Here is a 12,456-nt window from a genome sequence, read left to right as displayed (position 1 = left end):
CTGCATCAAGAGGATTCGCTTACATATTGAATTGGCAGAATACGACCACGACGTATGCCAGCTTGACGAGGACGGAAATACCAGGAGACGGAACAATAGGATATTCAGTTGATATCTTATACATCTTCTCAACATCCTCTCCGAATGGAAGGACAGCAGTGACGTGACGTTGGACCTCAGCGCCGCTTCACGCAGCGACGCTCTGCACAGCTTCAACAAGCTGGAAACCGATATGGACGACTGGGTGTGGGCGAATGTTTCATCGATTCATGATTGGGGTCTTGGGGCGAGAAAGCGTACCCTGGGGAGCCTGCTAAACTTGGTTTCCCATAACAATGTCCAGGTCGTCCTGCCACCAGTCCCAGCCGTGGCCAGATTCATTCTTACCAGACGTCACTTCCGAAGCTTTTCCCCTGAAACCGTGAGGCTAGTCCTTGGATGCTTCCCGAATCTGGAACAGGTTGCATATGAGCCTTACGCAGGCATTGACGCCGAGAGTCAGAGTGAGCGTGACGCCGCAAACACGGCCTTGCTGAGGAACCTTCCCAAGTCCACTCGGACCGTATCGCTTTGGGAATACGACAGGGTATGGCTGAACGAAGATCCCCCCAAGAACATCGATCATGACTTGGTGCTAGCTGCGGTGGAAGCAAGCCACCGTCTGGAATCACTCTGCGTTACTTTCGCCTTAGAAGGGTACGACTTCTTCAGCGCGAAGCTTCCGTCTAGTTTTGCTCCGTGGCGCAGCCTTCACACTCTATCTCTGACGTCAAGCTGCCTAACGGCAGACTCTGCGTTGGCGAACGAGGTTCTGCTCGCGGCGGGACAGAAGGCACAACTCATGCCCCAGTTACGGATCATGGAATTGTGGCATCATGCTCGGGGGAAATCTAGTGGAAGATTAGGGTGCTTTTTGTTTCAGTATGAAGCTGGCGACGGACTGGCGAGGGCCACCGTTCACCGCGACAGGTTCTCGACGTTTAGCCTCGCGGAGGAGGTCAAAGAGGCTTGGAAAGCTGTGGCCGGAGGCAGGCTTGAGTTTCGAGTGATAGGTTTGGAGCAGTTATATGCCGCTTACATCCAGTATCCTACGGTTGGCAGGCTTCACGGAGTGTTGAAGCAAGATTTGGGAGGTGGCCCTGCAGGGATGGGAACGTGGAGTGTGGACATGTAGGACGACACACTCTATCAGTCACACCTCCGTGGGAATATGGGATCATGTGTATGATCCTTTGGAAGTTACAGTGGAAGAGGTAAGTCTTTAGGTTTGCATTTCACGCAGAACAGTGCTTCATGAGGCAAGTCGGCATAACATATGGTCAGACATTGATGTTGGTTCAAGAACGTAAAGGTAGTGCGAAGCAGTGCAAGAACAGCTTCTCGCAGAATATAGAAAGATCCGAGGAATCATACTCTCCGTCCATCATCTCCCTTACTAATATTACCCTGTGTTGCACGTTTTGAGTTGCACATGCATTTGTTCAGCGGCCCCGTCATGGTATGGAGTATGGAATGTTCAATGATTCGATCTCTAGCTAAAATGCTACACTTCAGACTTCAGGAGCTGTGGGTGCCTCTTTCTCAGGCTTGCGGGCGTATACAAGATGGCTTGAACATATTAGCAACGTACTTTAGTTCGAAAAGCAGACTTACAGTTCCATAATCGGCTGAATACTGGTATCCTTCAGGGCCTTTCTCATTTCGCTGATGAAAACGATGACCTCTGCATACTCCCAGCCAAGAATCTCCTTGAGCAAAAATGTCCCGAATCCCTCCAGCGACTGGTCGAGAAACTCTAAGGATGACGTGCCGACCTCCTTCAACGTGGGATCCTTAGCCCATGGGCCGATAGGGATAGGCCACTTCTTTTCGACAATGTCACTGAAACCAGCCTCGCGGAGAGCCTTAGCAATGCCGTGATCGTGGACCTGGTTTGGGATTTTGCCGATCTTGTCACAAGCCTGGCTAAGGAACTTGCGCCAGTTCTTGAAAGGGTGGTCCTCGGGAAGAGTCTGGATCTGGGAGCGGCACTCAATATCCATCTCCTTGATCTCGATGTAGCCGCCGGGCTTCATAGTCTCGAAGGCCTTCTTGTAGAAGTCTACCCAGTTGGATACGCTGCCTTCCATGTTTCGAACATGGACAAAGTCGAAGTGAGAGTCGGGGAAGGTCCAATCCTGTTCAATGTCGTCGATTTGGAATTTGCAGTTAGGCGGGACCCAGCCGGGCTGAATAGGCGAAATGTCAACTCCGATGACATCGGCTGACGGGAACTCATCGGCAAAGTCGCTAAAAAGATGGTTAAGCGGCGTTCCCATCGCATCTCAGATGTGTGAACTCACATGGCCCAAATCCCAGTTCCAGTGCCAACATCGAGAACATTCTGCTCAGATCGTCAACCATCCATTTGTTCATTTGGCGTCTTCTCAAGGCCCGCTTCATATTACCTGAGGGCTGTCGCCAAGGGGTGCGAGGAACAGTTTGTCGCCAAGGAACAAGGTCATCCAGTAGTGGCTGTGGGAATGTGGTGTTAGTACTCGTCGTGACAAGCTCATATTTGTATACCATACTTAATCTCCAGCCCCTCGTTCTGCCTTTCGTCATTGGGCCCCCAGTAATCGGTCTTCTGGGTGTAGGTACGCCCATGAATGCGACGGTACTCGGTAATACTTTCACTCAAAGACGCGGTCGAAGATGTGCGAATGCTGCGGAAAGGTCAGTCGATGAGTAACTTCTGGCATTCGCCTGGGTATCGTTACCTCTCCGTCTCCGCCTGAGACTCGTTGTCAGTCTCGTCGGCGGCGACATCCTATCGGCGTTTTCAAGTTAGCTGCCATCTCGTGGAGAACGTGAGTGGGCTCTATAAGAACCCACAGCATTGATGGGTCCGTCGTCGGGGACGTTGGCTGGGGGCGGCGAGCCAGTTGGCACAGCGGCTTGAGTTGGTGAGGCAGACATCGCGACTAGTATTAGAGTTCTGAGGTGAAACGATGTGGAAAAAGAAAATCAGGGAACAAAATCCGAAGGTTTGGTTCAAGCCCAAAAGACGAGTTGTGAAAATAAAACCCCGCAGAGGGACCCTCCTCTTTTCGAAAGTGGTTCGTTATTTGTCTGTTGGTTCTCCATGCATGCACACCTGCATGTCGGCTGGGCTCGCTAAGAATACTAACCAACCCGGCTTCCCCGGCGAATGAAAAGCCTTGCTCACTGCGGCTTCTCAGCCTTTTATGGCAGCTGTGAAGCAAATTACGACTATTGGCCGGGTGAGGCACGGGGTTAGAGCCGGTTACGGGTACCCAGCCTGTGTTTGTCTCCAGCATCCTGTCAACCCCCTGCCCATTGCAATCGGGACCAGCCACGTGGGCGACTTTTACTGAAGCATCGTTCTATGAGTGCAAATTCTCGTAAATGCTTAATATTCATACGGGACGTCATATGCCTTGAGTATACGAGCTCAGTATATTTTCCCAATCCGTGTCGCACCAGATCTGTTGCTCGCTGCCCATGTCCGCGAACATGAAGTCAGAAAAGGTCGAATTCTCGTTGGGAGTTTCGATCTCCGTTGTCGTCTGCTCGGCCAACCGCTCCTCTTCTTGAACCCTCATAACCATCGCCTCGACATCGGATAGCAATGCGTCGTGGTCTTTCGCAGCGGGGTTACCGACGCGGGCCATCTCTCGAAGAAGCTCTCTCGTCCGAGAGTAGAGGGCCACATCATGATCTTCTGAGGAAGGGCTTGAGACTCGGTCGAAATTGAGTGATACGCGCGCGAGAGCTAGGATAGACAATCCAGAGAAAAGATGGAGGGATTCCCAGTATCCGAATTTTGCTTTTGGAGAGGCACCCTATGAGTATTCATGTGAATCGCGGAAAGTGGTCAGCACTTACCGATCTTGTCGTAATTCCAAAGACCTAGGAGAATCTTGCAATTGTTGCGAGCTGCCTGAAGACATTGCATTTTGACAGCTTTCATTGCGTCTCCTCCACCAATTGATGGAACGCCTGAGCGACCAGAGCTTGTTTGCTGACTATTAAGTCGACGTGTCTGGACTATGGATGAAAGTCGTTGAAGATAGAGAGGTCTCAGGAGTAAGATGGAACACTATGAATGGTTAGTAACAGTGTCTAATAGGCCACTGGCCAAGATCGAGACCTGCCTGGTGGTATCTCATATAGATCGAGGCCAGGATCCGCCCGTATTGCGCTTCCATTAGTCTGGTAGGAAGGCTATCCTCAAACGTGAAGGTCATGTTGCTCGGTAAGTTAGCTCTCCAATCCTGAAGCATGTCGATGCAAGGTTTGATAATGTTCAGTCGTCTCTCGTCATCCACGTCTGAATGTTGCGCGGCAGTGATTACAACATGACGCTTTATCTCGCACAGCTGAGTTGACGCAGTCAGAAGACTTGGATCCGAGAACTGTTCCAAGTCTTCAGGAGTGAGCCCAGCTGAGCACGGTAGTTGCATTCCCTCGGGGACAGATGCAAGAGCGGGCGACACTCCCAACTCGGTACTGATCATTCGGTCCATACAATATGACGTCCACCAAAGTCTCTTTCTGTGCTCATTCAGGACTCGAACATTTTGCTCTGCGTCAGTTGGCGTTTGACCGGTCACTGGCTTGTGAAGCTGCAGGAGCTTGGCTAGGGCACAGCTTTGACTAGCGTATGAGTACGCCGTTTTCCTCCGATTCAGTGAATAGCAATAGAAAGCCTTGAAACCGGTCAGCTCTGGCTCTTGGTGACTTGGAGTAGTGGAGGATTCAACTTACAATGAGATTGAGAGCTTCAACATCTTCTGAGACTGGCTCCTCAGACGACATCTTCAGCAGCATCAAACCCTGCTCAAAGTAGTCTGACCCTGGCGGTGGTGGTGGCGCCTGTGGTGTTTCAGAAGACTCCGAGTTAGACGTTGGTGAAGAAGATAGGGGAGGCAGGATGCCGTAAGGACTAGGAGGCTGCTCGCCCGTGAGCTGCATATGTGTGGATGCTGTCATGCGCGAGCGATTGAAGCTTTCTGCCAGAGCCAGAACAACAGATACCCTGCAGAGCCAATTGCGGTCTTTGGATTGGGAACTGGGGTCAGAATATGTCAACATCAGTCTGTCACGGAAATCCTTGCGCAGAAACCAATGGTATTCGCTGAAGCCCTCCTCGAAAGCTTGGAGGAGGTGAAATGCGTATGGTCTTGGGGGAAGTCTGAGATGCACCTCAGGATCTACGGAACTCGGCATTAGTCTTTTTCTCTCGTCTTTGATTGATCAACTCACGCAAAAAGTCGAACTTGAGACGAGAGTATGTGTACTTCTCCTTCCGAGAAAGCAGTGTGTGGAAGAACTTTTCCGTGCTGCAGTCTTCCGGCATTTCTTCTTTTATGATTCTACTGGTCTTTGGAGGAGACATGGGCGCAGCAAAGTCGGAACTCCGAACGTCTGTTTGAACAGGCTCTGGTGCATGTGATGGGTTCGAAGGCGATTGATTTGATCCTCTCCGAACGGAAGCCAGCTCCTTTTCGAGCATTCGCAAATAGCTCTCCGACACAGTCGTGAACTTTTCCTTGACCGGGTAGACACACTCCCGACGGCGCACTTGGCAGCGCTGACATGGAGTTCCTGAAATCCTTCATCAACTCCATGTACCTTACCCATTGAGCGGCAGTGGAAGACGTACCTCCATTGCATTTGAGCTTCTGCCCATGACACGCCTTGCAGGCCACAGAACTGCGGCCCTTCTGAGCTGGACTTGTCACCATGATGACGTTACCGGACCGATTGAATTGCTCAGTTGAGTATGCTAACGGCCCGAGTCTGCGAGGGAGTGATTCAAAACGGCAAACGCCAAGACGAAATTGACATGAGCGATACCGGAGGGCGAGTTCCAAGCTATTGGGAATGTGGCAGGGAACAGCATCGACGCGTGCACATCAATTACGATAACACCGCATGAGATGGGTGCGGAGGCCGTCTTGATAACGGCCGGGGCGTCCAGCTTCCCATTTAAGGAGCTCGCAGAGGGGTTGTACATGCTGTTAGCGATGCCAGGCGGGGCGGCATGCATCGGCCCCAGACGCTAAGTGGTGGATATTCAGCGTAATGGTGTCGCACCGCGGTCTGTCGCTCTGCGAATCGTTGATGATGCAGGGATTGGGGTTTCTGGAAAGTTGGGGTATCTTGGTAGTCTTCGACTTGGGACTCGGTGTTGGAGATGATTGTTTGTGGAACGGGTGGCTACCTCGCATTCCCCCAAATGGTCAAGTCAAGGGCATGTCACTGGCATTTGGTGTGCATTCGGCCCCCTGACGGTTATGAGAAAGTGATGAGTCGGATTCCAGGGTGTTGTGGCTGCATGTTTGCTCTGCCCGGAAGCATTGCCGCAGCTGAGCTGCGGCAGCATTTCCGGCGCTCATCGATCGGCTCATCATTGCACCATCTCGGCCTCCGGGTCCTCTTCCGCTCTCATATCACGGTCAAAGAAGAAGTCTTGTCACTTCCAAGGAAATGATGTATTGTTTTGGGGATCTTTTACGGCTTCAACGACACGTGTGAAGTAGTGGGAGCTACCGGAGCACTGCCAGGGGGGAACTAGTGCAGAACGAGTTTAGTGTACGAGGAACGAGACGGTTTACCGCGCAGATCCCGTTTGAATCCTAGGAAATCCTTCATGGCTCTAGTTGTCCACAAGCCTCAACTCTCGTGATTGCGGAAATTCTTAGTCTACGATGAACGAATTACGGCATACGGCTCATTCGAGGAGCCTTACGATCTTGATGTGCTTTTCAAAGCAGGAGGAGTAGACAATTCTTTCAAGATGTTCAACAAATATAAAACCATGTCTTCCACAATCCTTTAGAATCCGAAACCCTATCATACTATATCTCATCAATATTAAATCTTCCACGGCAAAAACAATTCTTCAAAATGAGTAAATGCACCGAAATTACCCTTAATTGCCCAGTTGAGGCTACGGTTTATGGCTATTACCCAAATGTCGGCGGCAACGCCTTTCTGTTAGCCATCTTCATTCTCTGCACTGTATCACAGCTTTTCCTCGGCGTCAAATATCGGCTCCGTGTGTTTACGACCGTCATGGTCATTGGTTGTCTGCTCGAAGCACTGGGATACATCGGCCGACTGATGATGAGCAAGAAACCCTGGAGCGGCGTCGGCTTCCGTTTGCAAGTCATCTGCCTCATACTCGCCCCGTCGTTCCTAGCCGCGGGAATCTACCTCACGCTTAAGCACCTCGTCCTCTACATCGGCCCGGAGAATTCCCGTCTTGCCCCGAAATGGTACACTTGGATTTTCATCAGCTGCGACGCAATCAGCTTTCTCATGCAGGCGGCCGGCGGTGCGGCTGCATCCTCTAGCGACGGAGGAAGCGCGGCCGAGACGGGAAACAACATCATGATTGCTGGAATCGCGGTTCAGGTCGTCACGATGGGTATCTGCGGCTTACTCGCTTTGGACTTTGCCTGGCGGACGTTTAAAAACAGGAGTCGTGGGTCAAATGATTCAAGTGCGTGGAACCAGCCAGCGCAGCCTAGTTGGATGTTCCGCTACTATCTGTCTGCTTCCGCGGCAGCATTTATCGCCATTTTTATCAGATGCATCTACCGGTAAGACGCGTTTGAGAACATACAGCGACAGGATTGTTACTAACTGTCTGGTATGTAGTCTCCCGGAAGTGGCTGGCGGTTGGGGCAACCCACTTATGCGCAAAGAAGAGGAGTTTATTGTCCTCGATGGCATGTAAGTTTATTACGACTCAATGTATTTGGGGCGGTTTCGATGTTGACCTAGACTTTTAGGATGATTGCAATTGCGTGTCTTCTAATGTCAATTGCGCATCCCGGAATCTTCTTCCCTGCCATCAGCTCTCGTAAAGGAGAGACCTCGAAGATCCAGGCTAAGAGCACCCAGCCGGTCGACTCCGAATATCCTTTGGGAAGCGTACCCGCCTCCTCATGATCTACGCCGTGTCTACCACTACATCAACATTCTCTAGTAACACAGGCTCCAATACCGTTAATGGGGGTTGTGATTGGTTGCGCCGAGACTTTGGCCAATGCGTCCGGCAGATGCTTCATGTTGGTTTTTGATAGATTATACTATGGATTGCTCCGACAGAGTGTTCGGATTGCATGGGAGTTTGGGATTGAGTTGCTGTAAGTTATGATTGGTTCAGAGACTACAGAAGCCAAATAGATTGAGGGCAGACAATACATACACCTATTCACCTAGCAATCGGGATTTCAATCTGTCCGAGTAAGTCAACCAAGCGAATTTCCGCCCGTGCGTGGAGGGATTGACGAACCATAGCCCGAAAGCCAAGACTCCCGACCGTAAAATCACGAACGCTACCCAAGCAATCTTCCGGACCAGCCGGATGGGAGTTTGCAGTCTTCCACGTTAGAGACAAGTCAACCGCATTCAAAATCTTGGGTGACTGGATGCCCGGTCTTAAGATATGGGCGCAGAAGAGGTCACGAATGCTGCAAGTCACTAAGCCGCTAGGTAAGACATCAGCCCGTCAGCGCTACACAGTCAGTGGCTCAGCTGCTGACGCCGCGCCGCCAACATCAAGCACCGCACATAAATCTAGGCGTTGTCGTACTTTTTCGTACACCTTTCCTCATTTCAACTTGCAAACCCTCTATCTGTCGAGGATCCGAGGTCCTGCAGTCATGCCGAGTCGACGTCCACACGCAAAGTCGCGTTTAGGCTGTGCTCAGTGCAAGGCTCGTCGCGTCAAGGCAAGGCCATTGAATTCACTGTTTGACTCTGGGCTAACATGAAGCTCGTCAGTGCGACGAAACGTACCCAAAATGCAGGAATTGTCAGCGATTCGGAAAGAGCTGCTCATATGCATGGGCAGACCCGTACTCCAAAGCGGCGAATATTGCAGATATATCTCCCCCAATCAGCAGCCCCGAAAATTGCATCGTGGGAAAAGACATTCCATCGATGGTCCAACTCACGTTCGACGCGCTGGACATGAAGTTGATGCACCAGTTCTCCACATCAACAGCGAGATATTTGTCCTTGATCCCGGACGCACAGCATATCTGGCAACACTCGATACCGAACCTGGCCTATGATCAACCTTTGTTGATGCATGGTATTCTTGCCCTGGCCGGGACTCATCTCGCAAACTCCACATGCAGCGTTGAAGACATGCCGCGGAGTCAAGTCTACGTACGAGCTCTCCATCATCAGCAACTTGGGCTACAACTGTTCCGCCACCAGCTACAGTACCTTGAAGATACCACTGCCGAGCATGAACCTCTGGTCATGTTTTCTGCCATCATATGCATCTTGACTTTTGCTCAACTGCAAACTACTAGAGAAAATTTCAAACTTACCAACGTCCTTGAAATATTTGCCGCATTACGAGGAAAACGGGCTCTGTGGGCGTCAGTAGGGAAAGCGCCTCATAGCCAAGAGTTAGCAAAGCTTTTGTACGAGCCGCGAGATTTAGAGACGCCAGGGTTTGAATCCGAACTGTCAGCACTGGCCGGTCTGCAAACTGCTGCCAAGAATCCAGTGCTGAAGGACGCTATCATTCAATTACGACCATCTTTAGTTAGGCAAGCCCCTGAGTTTCGGCTCGTTGGAGGCTGGCCCACAAGTGTCTCTGATGACTTCATAACCCTCATACAGATGAGGGATTCGATGGCATTGCAAATCTTGCAGAGCTACTGTGCTATTCTGTCATCTCTTAGGGATTTGTGGTGGGTCGGGGATTGCGGAGAGAAATTTCGTAGAGCGACTGGTCTGTTAACCTGAGGTCAGCTGATAGGTTTTTCTAAAGACTCATTCCCAACCTCTGGAGGTTATGTGCTTGAATTACTATAATGCTTCTCATCTTGTTTTTATGTATGCTTTCAAAGACGGCTCCAAGTCCATGGCAGCTTACCGCCTCCTGCAGCATTACGGCTTCGCCAACCCGATAAGTCAGAAAGATCTCGAAGAGGCCAAGGGTGGGGATCTTGTGTGCCCTCAGGAACTCGGCCATTCTTCCAAGACCATAACTCCTTGTAATCCTCACTCAGTTTGCCCTCCAACATATCAATAACATACTTGCCAATGATTGGCAAGAACTTGAAGCCATGATTAGAGCCGACTGTTGCGACGAAGAGGTTTTTGGTGTTCGGGTACGGGCAGACTCTGAAGTTCAAGTCCGACGCAATTCCATCCCTGTTCTCAGTGTCAGCCATTGCACCTGCCATCTACTTGCATGCATCAAGACGATCTTCCGACTTACCAGCAAAGTTTGGTGGAAACGAATGGCCGATCAGCCAGTTCTGGAATTATCTCACGCACGAAGGTCCGCATCTCATCCTCAATCTCCTTGGGGCACCCGTCATCTGGGTAGTCTCCAAGAGAATGTGTCACGGAAGCCCCGGCGACATATCGGTTGCGATAGTTCGTGAGCAAGCGCACACTGCAGAGTTTGATCAACCCGTTCTCATCCGGTGGGAAGATGATGCCTAGCGTATGTCAGGATTCCATCCCAAGTCCCACCCGATGCGGGGAACGTTAACTGACCTTGTTCAAAGTCGTCGATAATGGGGATGTCCTTGTACTTCTCAACCTCGTGTGGCTCCAGCTTCATCACACAGATGACAGACGTTTGTGCCACAACCTCCTTCTTCGCGTCCACTAGCGTCGCCGTGTTGGCACCAGTTGCGAGCACGACAATGTCAACCGTGTAAATACTTCCATCTGCAGCGATAGCGCCTTTGCAGGTTCCGTCGCTGTCATACAGCAGCTTCTTGACGTATCCGGCTTCTCCGCTAATGTACTTGACACCCTGCGCTTTCGCGGCGTTGGCCATTCTCAAGAGCGCCTGACCGGATGGCACCTAGAACAAGTCCCACGTCAGTTCACAACACAACATTCAGTGATACCAATCATAATTGACAAGCAACTCACCCAACCAGCTACAGGACTCCAGAGATTCGTCCAGTCCGGGAAGTCGCCCGTCAGGACAGGCCACCTCTGTTTCATCTCTTCCGTCGACATGAACTTGACACCTTCACGGCCGGCCTTCTTCGCGGTCTCAACGGCGCTGTGGAGCCATCCCCGGGTCATGCTGTGCCCGCTCATGATCCACCCCGTCTCGCGGTACATGCCTGCGAAGATGGAGCTGGGATTGGTCCACTCCCGCATGGTCTCGTCGCCGAGCTTGGCGTACAGCGGGTTGGGATAGTCGGCGCGGACGACCTTGTTCAAGTCGGTCGCTGCTGAATCTTTGGAGGGCGCATCGAACCGATCGAGGACTGTGACTGAGCTGTATCCACGTAGGGACATGTGGTATGCCGTGGATGTACCGAAGACACCGCCTCCCACGATGAGAACGGATGGTTTAGACATTATGGTTGAGGTGGATTGTGATGTTTGTTGCTGCAAAGCTGCTGGTGTAAAGTCGGTTCTTGGGGTTTGGTTGATTCAACTCTATTCTGGCGGCACTTCCACGCGGTCAACTATAAATGGCTACAACACACCGAATTGCGTTCGGCTCACAAAGCAAACTGGACCGATCATGAAGCCGACGCAATCTTCGGCGAGCGCATCGGCTTAAGCACACCGCAAAGTGCATTGTGTAGTACCCAACTTTCCCCGCGTTTGCGGACGTCAATCGATCCACAATGAAGAGCAATTCAAAGTGAGACGGCCAACAATACCACGCATGGTTGTACCCCCCAAGTCCGACGTCGATTAGCGGCAGACTAGGCAAATGCGTCACCTTGCCGCGGAAGACCCCTGGTCCAAGAGATACTGCACAATGCCCATCAACCAACAAGGATTCCACGAGCGGTCATCACGGAGGCGGGCACCAACTCCGTAAATGCCTAGGCTCCAAGAAATTTCAATCGGCATCAGACCGCCGAGGTCGAAAGCGAGCCTGGCTGCACAAAAAGATAAAAGGAGCCATCGTCAGACCCGCCCTCCAGTTCGGTTCCTCGTGCTCTAGCGGCCGACTGATAAGTGCCCGCATCCTTACGGGCTTCAATTTCCATTGCCACCACCACCCCGCAATCCCGTGAACCCACCAGACCCGCCGGCAATCCGTGCATTAACAGCCGATACCTACGAACACTGAGAGCGTGTTGACGTTCGGGCGGAGAACGTTGCATTTGGGGCATTTCATCCGCTGGCCTCTTCCTTGTCGGCACCTATCTCGTGAGAGATAGCGTTATCGCCGATTGGAGGGAGCTTTCCGGCTTGGACCTGCCCATTGCTGAGGTATCTCGCACAGGGAGATACCTCTGGGCTGGGCAACATTGAGGGATTGGGGGTTTCGAGGAATTGAACTGCTGATCAAAATCGGCCAGTATGTTCTTATTGCCGTCTACACCTTCGTGCTTGTTGAGGCCAATTATTTAACAGCGTCCTGGGACCAGGCTTGAGGTTCCTTGACCGGGAACGTTTTGGCACGACGACGTTATTGCCGTC

The 12,456-nt window shown here is 51.5% G+C and overlaps 6 protein-coding genes across 6 annotated transcripts; 2 read left to right on the top strand and 4 right to left on the bottom strand.

Moving 5' to 3' along the window:
- Nucleotides 1-232: 232 nt before the first annotated feature.
- On the top strand, nt 233-1,174 carry CGGC5_v008236 (uncharacterized protein; the record flags this gene model as incomplete). Its single annotated transcript, XM_032024986.1, has 1 exon — nt 233-1,174. The coding sequence occupies one exon, from the start codon at nt 233-235 to the stop codon at nt 1,172-1,174; it is 942 nt and encodes a 313-aa protein (XP_031892158.1).
- A 376-nt stretch (nt 1,175-1,550) lies between these two features.
- On the bottom strand, nt 1,551-2,958 carry CGGC5_v008235 (Secondary metabolism regulator LAE1; the record flags this gene model as incomplete). The annotated part of the gene is made up of 7 exons (XM_032024975.1): nt 1,551-1,608; nt 1,654-2,289; nt 2,343-2,383; nt 2,448-2,514; nt 2,571-2,705; nt 2,760-2,809; nt 2,875-2,958. The coding sequence occupies 7 exons, from the start codon at nt 2,956-2,958 to the stop codon at nt 1,551-1,553; spliced, it is 1,071 nt and encodes a 356-aa protein (XP_031892157.1).
- A 473-nt stretch (nt 2,959-3,431) lies between these two features.
- CGGC5_v008234 (uncharacterized protein) lies at nt 3,432-3,958 on the bottom strand (the record flags this gene model as incomplete). The annotated part of the gene is made up of 2 exons (XM_066151992.1): nt 3,432-3,829; nt 3,889-3,958. The coding sequence occupies 2 exons, from the start codon at nt 3,956-3,958 to the stop codon at nt 3,432-3,434; spliced, it is 468 nt and encodes a 155-aa protein (XP_066008611.1).
- A 154-nt stretch (nt 3,959-4,112) lies between these two features.
- On the bottom strand, nt 4,113-5,362 carry PUT3-5 (Proline utilization trans-activator; the record flags this gene model as incomplete). The annotated part of the gene is made up of 3 exons (XM_032024964.2): nt 4,113-4,712; nt 4,771-5,216; nt 5,269-5,362. The coding sequence occupies 3 exons, from the start codon at nt 5,360-5,362 to the stop codon at nt 4,113-4,115; spliced, it is 1,140 nt and encodes a 379-aa protein (XP_031892156.2).
- A 1,553-nt stretch (nt 5,363-6,915) lies between these two features.
- Nucleotides 6,916-7,965, top strand: RSB1-8 (Sphingoid long-chain base transporter RSB1; the record flags this gene model as incomplete). The annotated part of the gene is made up of 3 exons (XM_032024940.1): nt 6,916-7,613; nt 7,672-7,746; nt 7,806-7,965. 3 exons carry the CDS (start codon nt 6,916-6,918, stop codon nt 7,963-7,965), a joined length of 933 nt encoding a protein of 310 aa, XP_031892248.1.
- A 1,743-nt stretch (nt 7,966-9,708) lies between these two features.
- On the bottom strand, nt 9,709-11,373 carry CGGC5_v008231 (L-pipecolate oxidase; the record flags this gene model as incomplete). The annotated part of the gene is made up of 6 exons (XM_066151991.1): nt 9,709-9,771; nt 9,914-10,031; nt 10,078-10,194; nt 10,262-10,487; nt 10,546-10,861; nt 10,933-11,373. The coding sequence occupies 6 exons, from the start codon at nt 11,371-11,373 to the stop codon at nt 9,709-9,711; spliced, it is 1,281 nt and encodes a 426-aa protein (XP_066008612.1).
- Nucleotides 11,374-12,456: the final 1,083 nt, after the last annotated feature.

Source organism: Colletotrichum fructicola (assembly GCF_000319635.2).
Source record: "Colletotrichum fructicola Nara gc5 chromosome Unknown KSG_Nara_v1_contig04, whole genome shotgun sequence".
Lineage (NCBI taxonomy): Eukaryota > Fungi > Ascomycota > Sordariomycetes > Glomerellales > Glomerellaceae > Colletotrichum > Colletotrichum fructicola.
The sequence above is the reverse complement of the archived record's forward strand: the minus strand, read 5'-3'. Positions and strand labels throughout refer to the sequence as shown.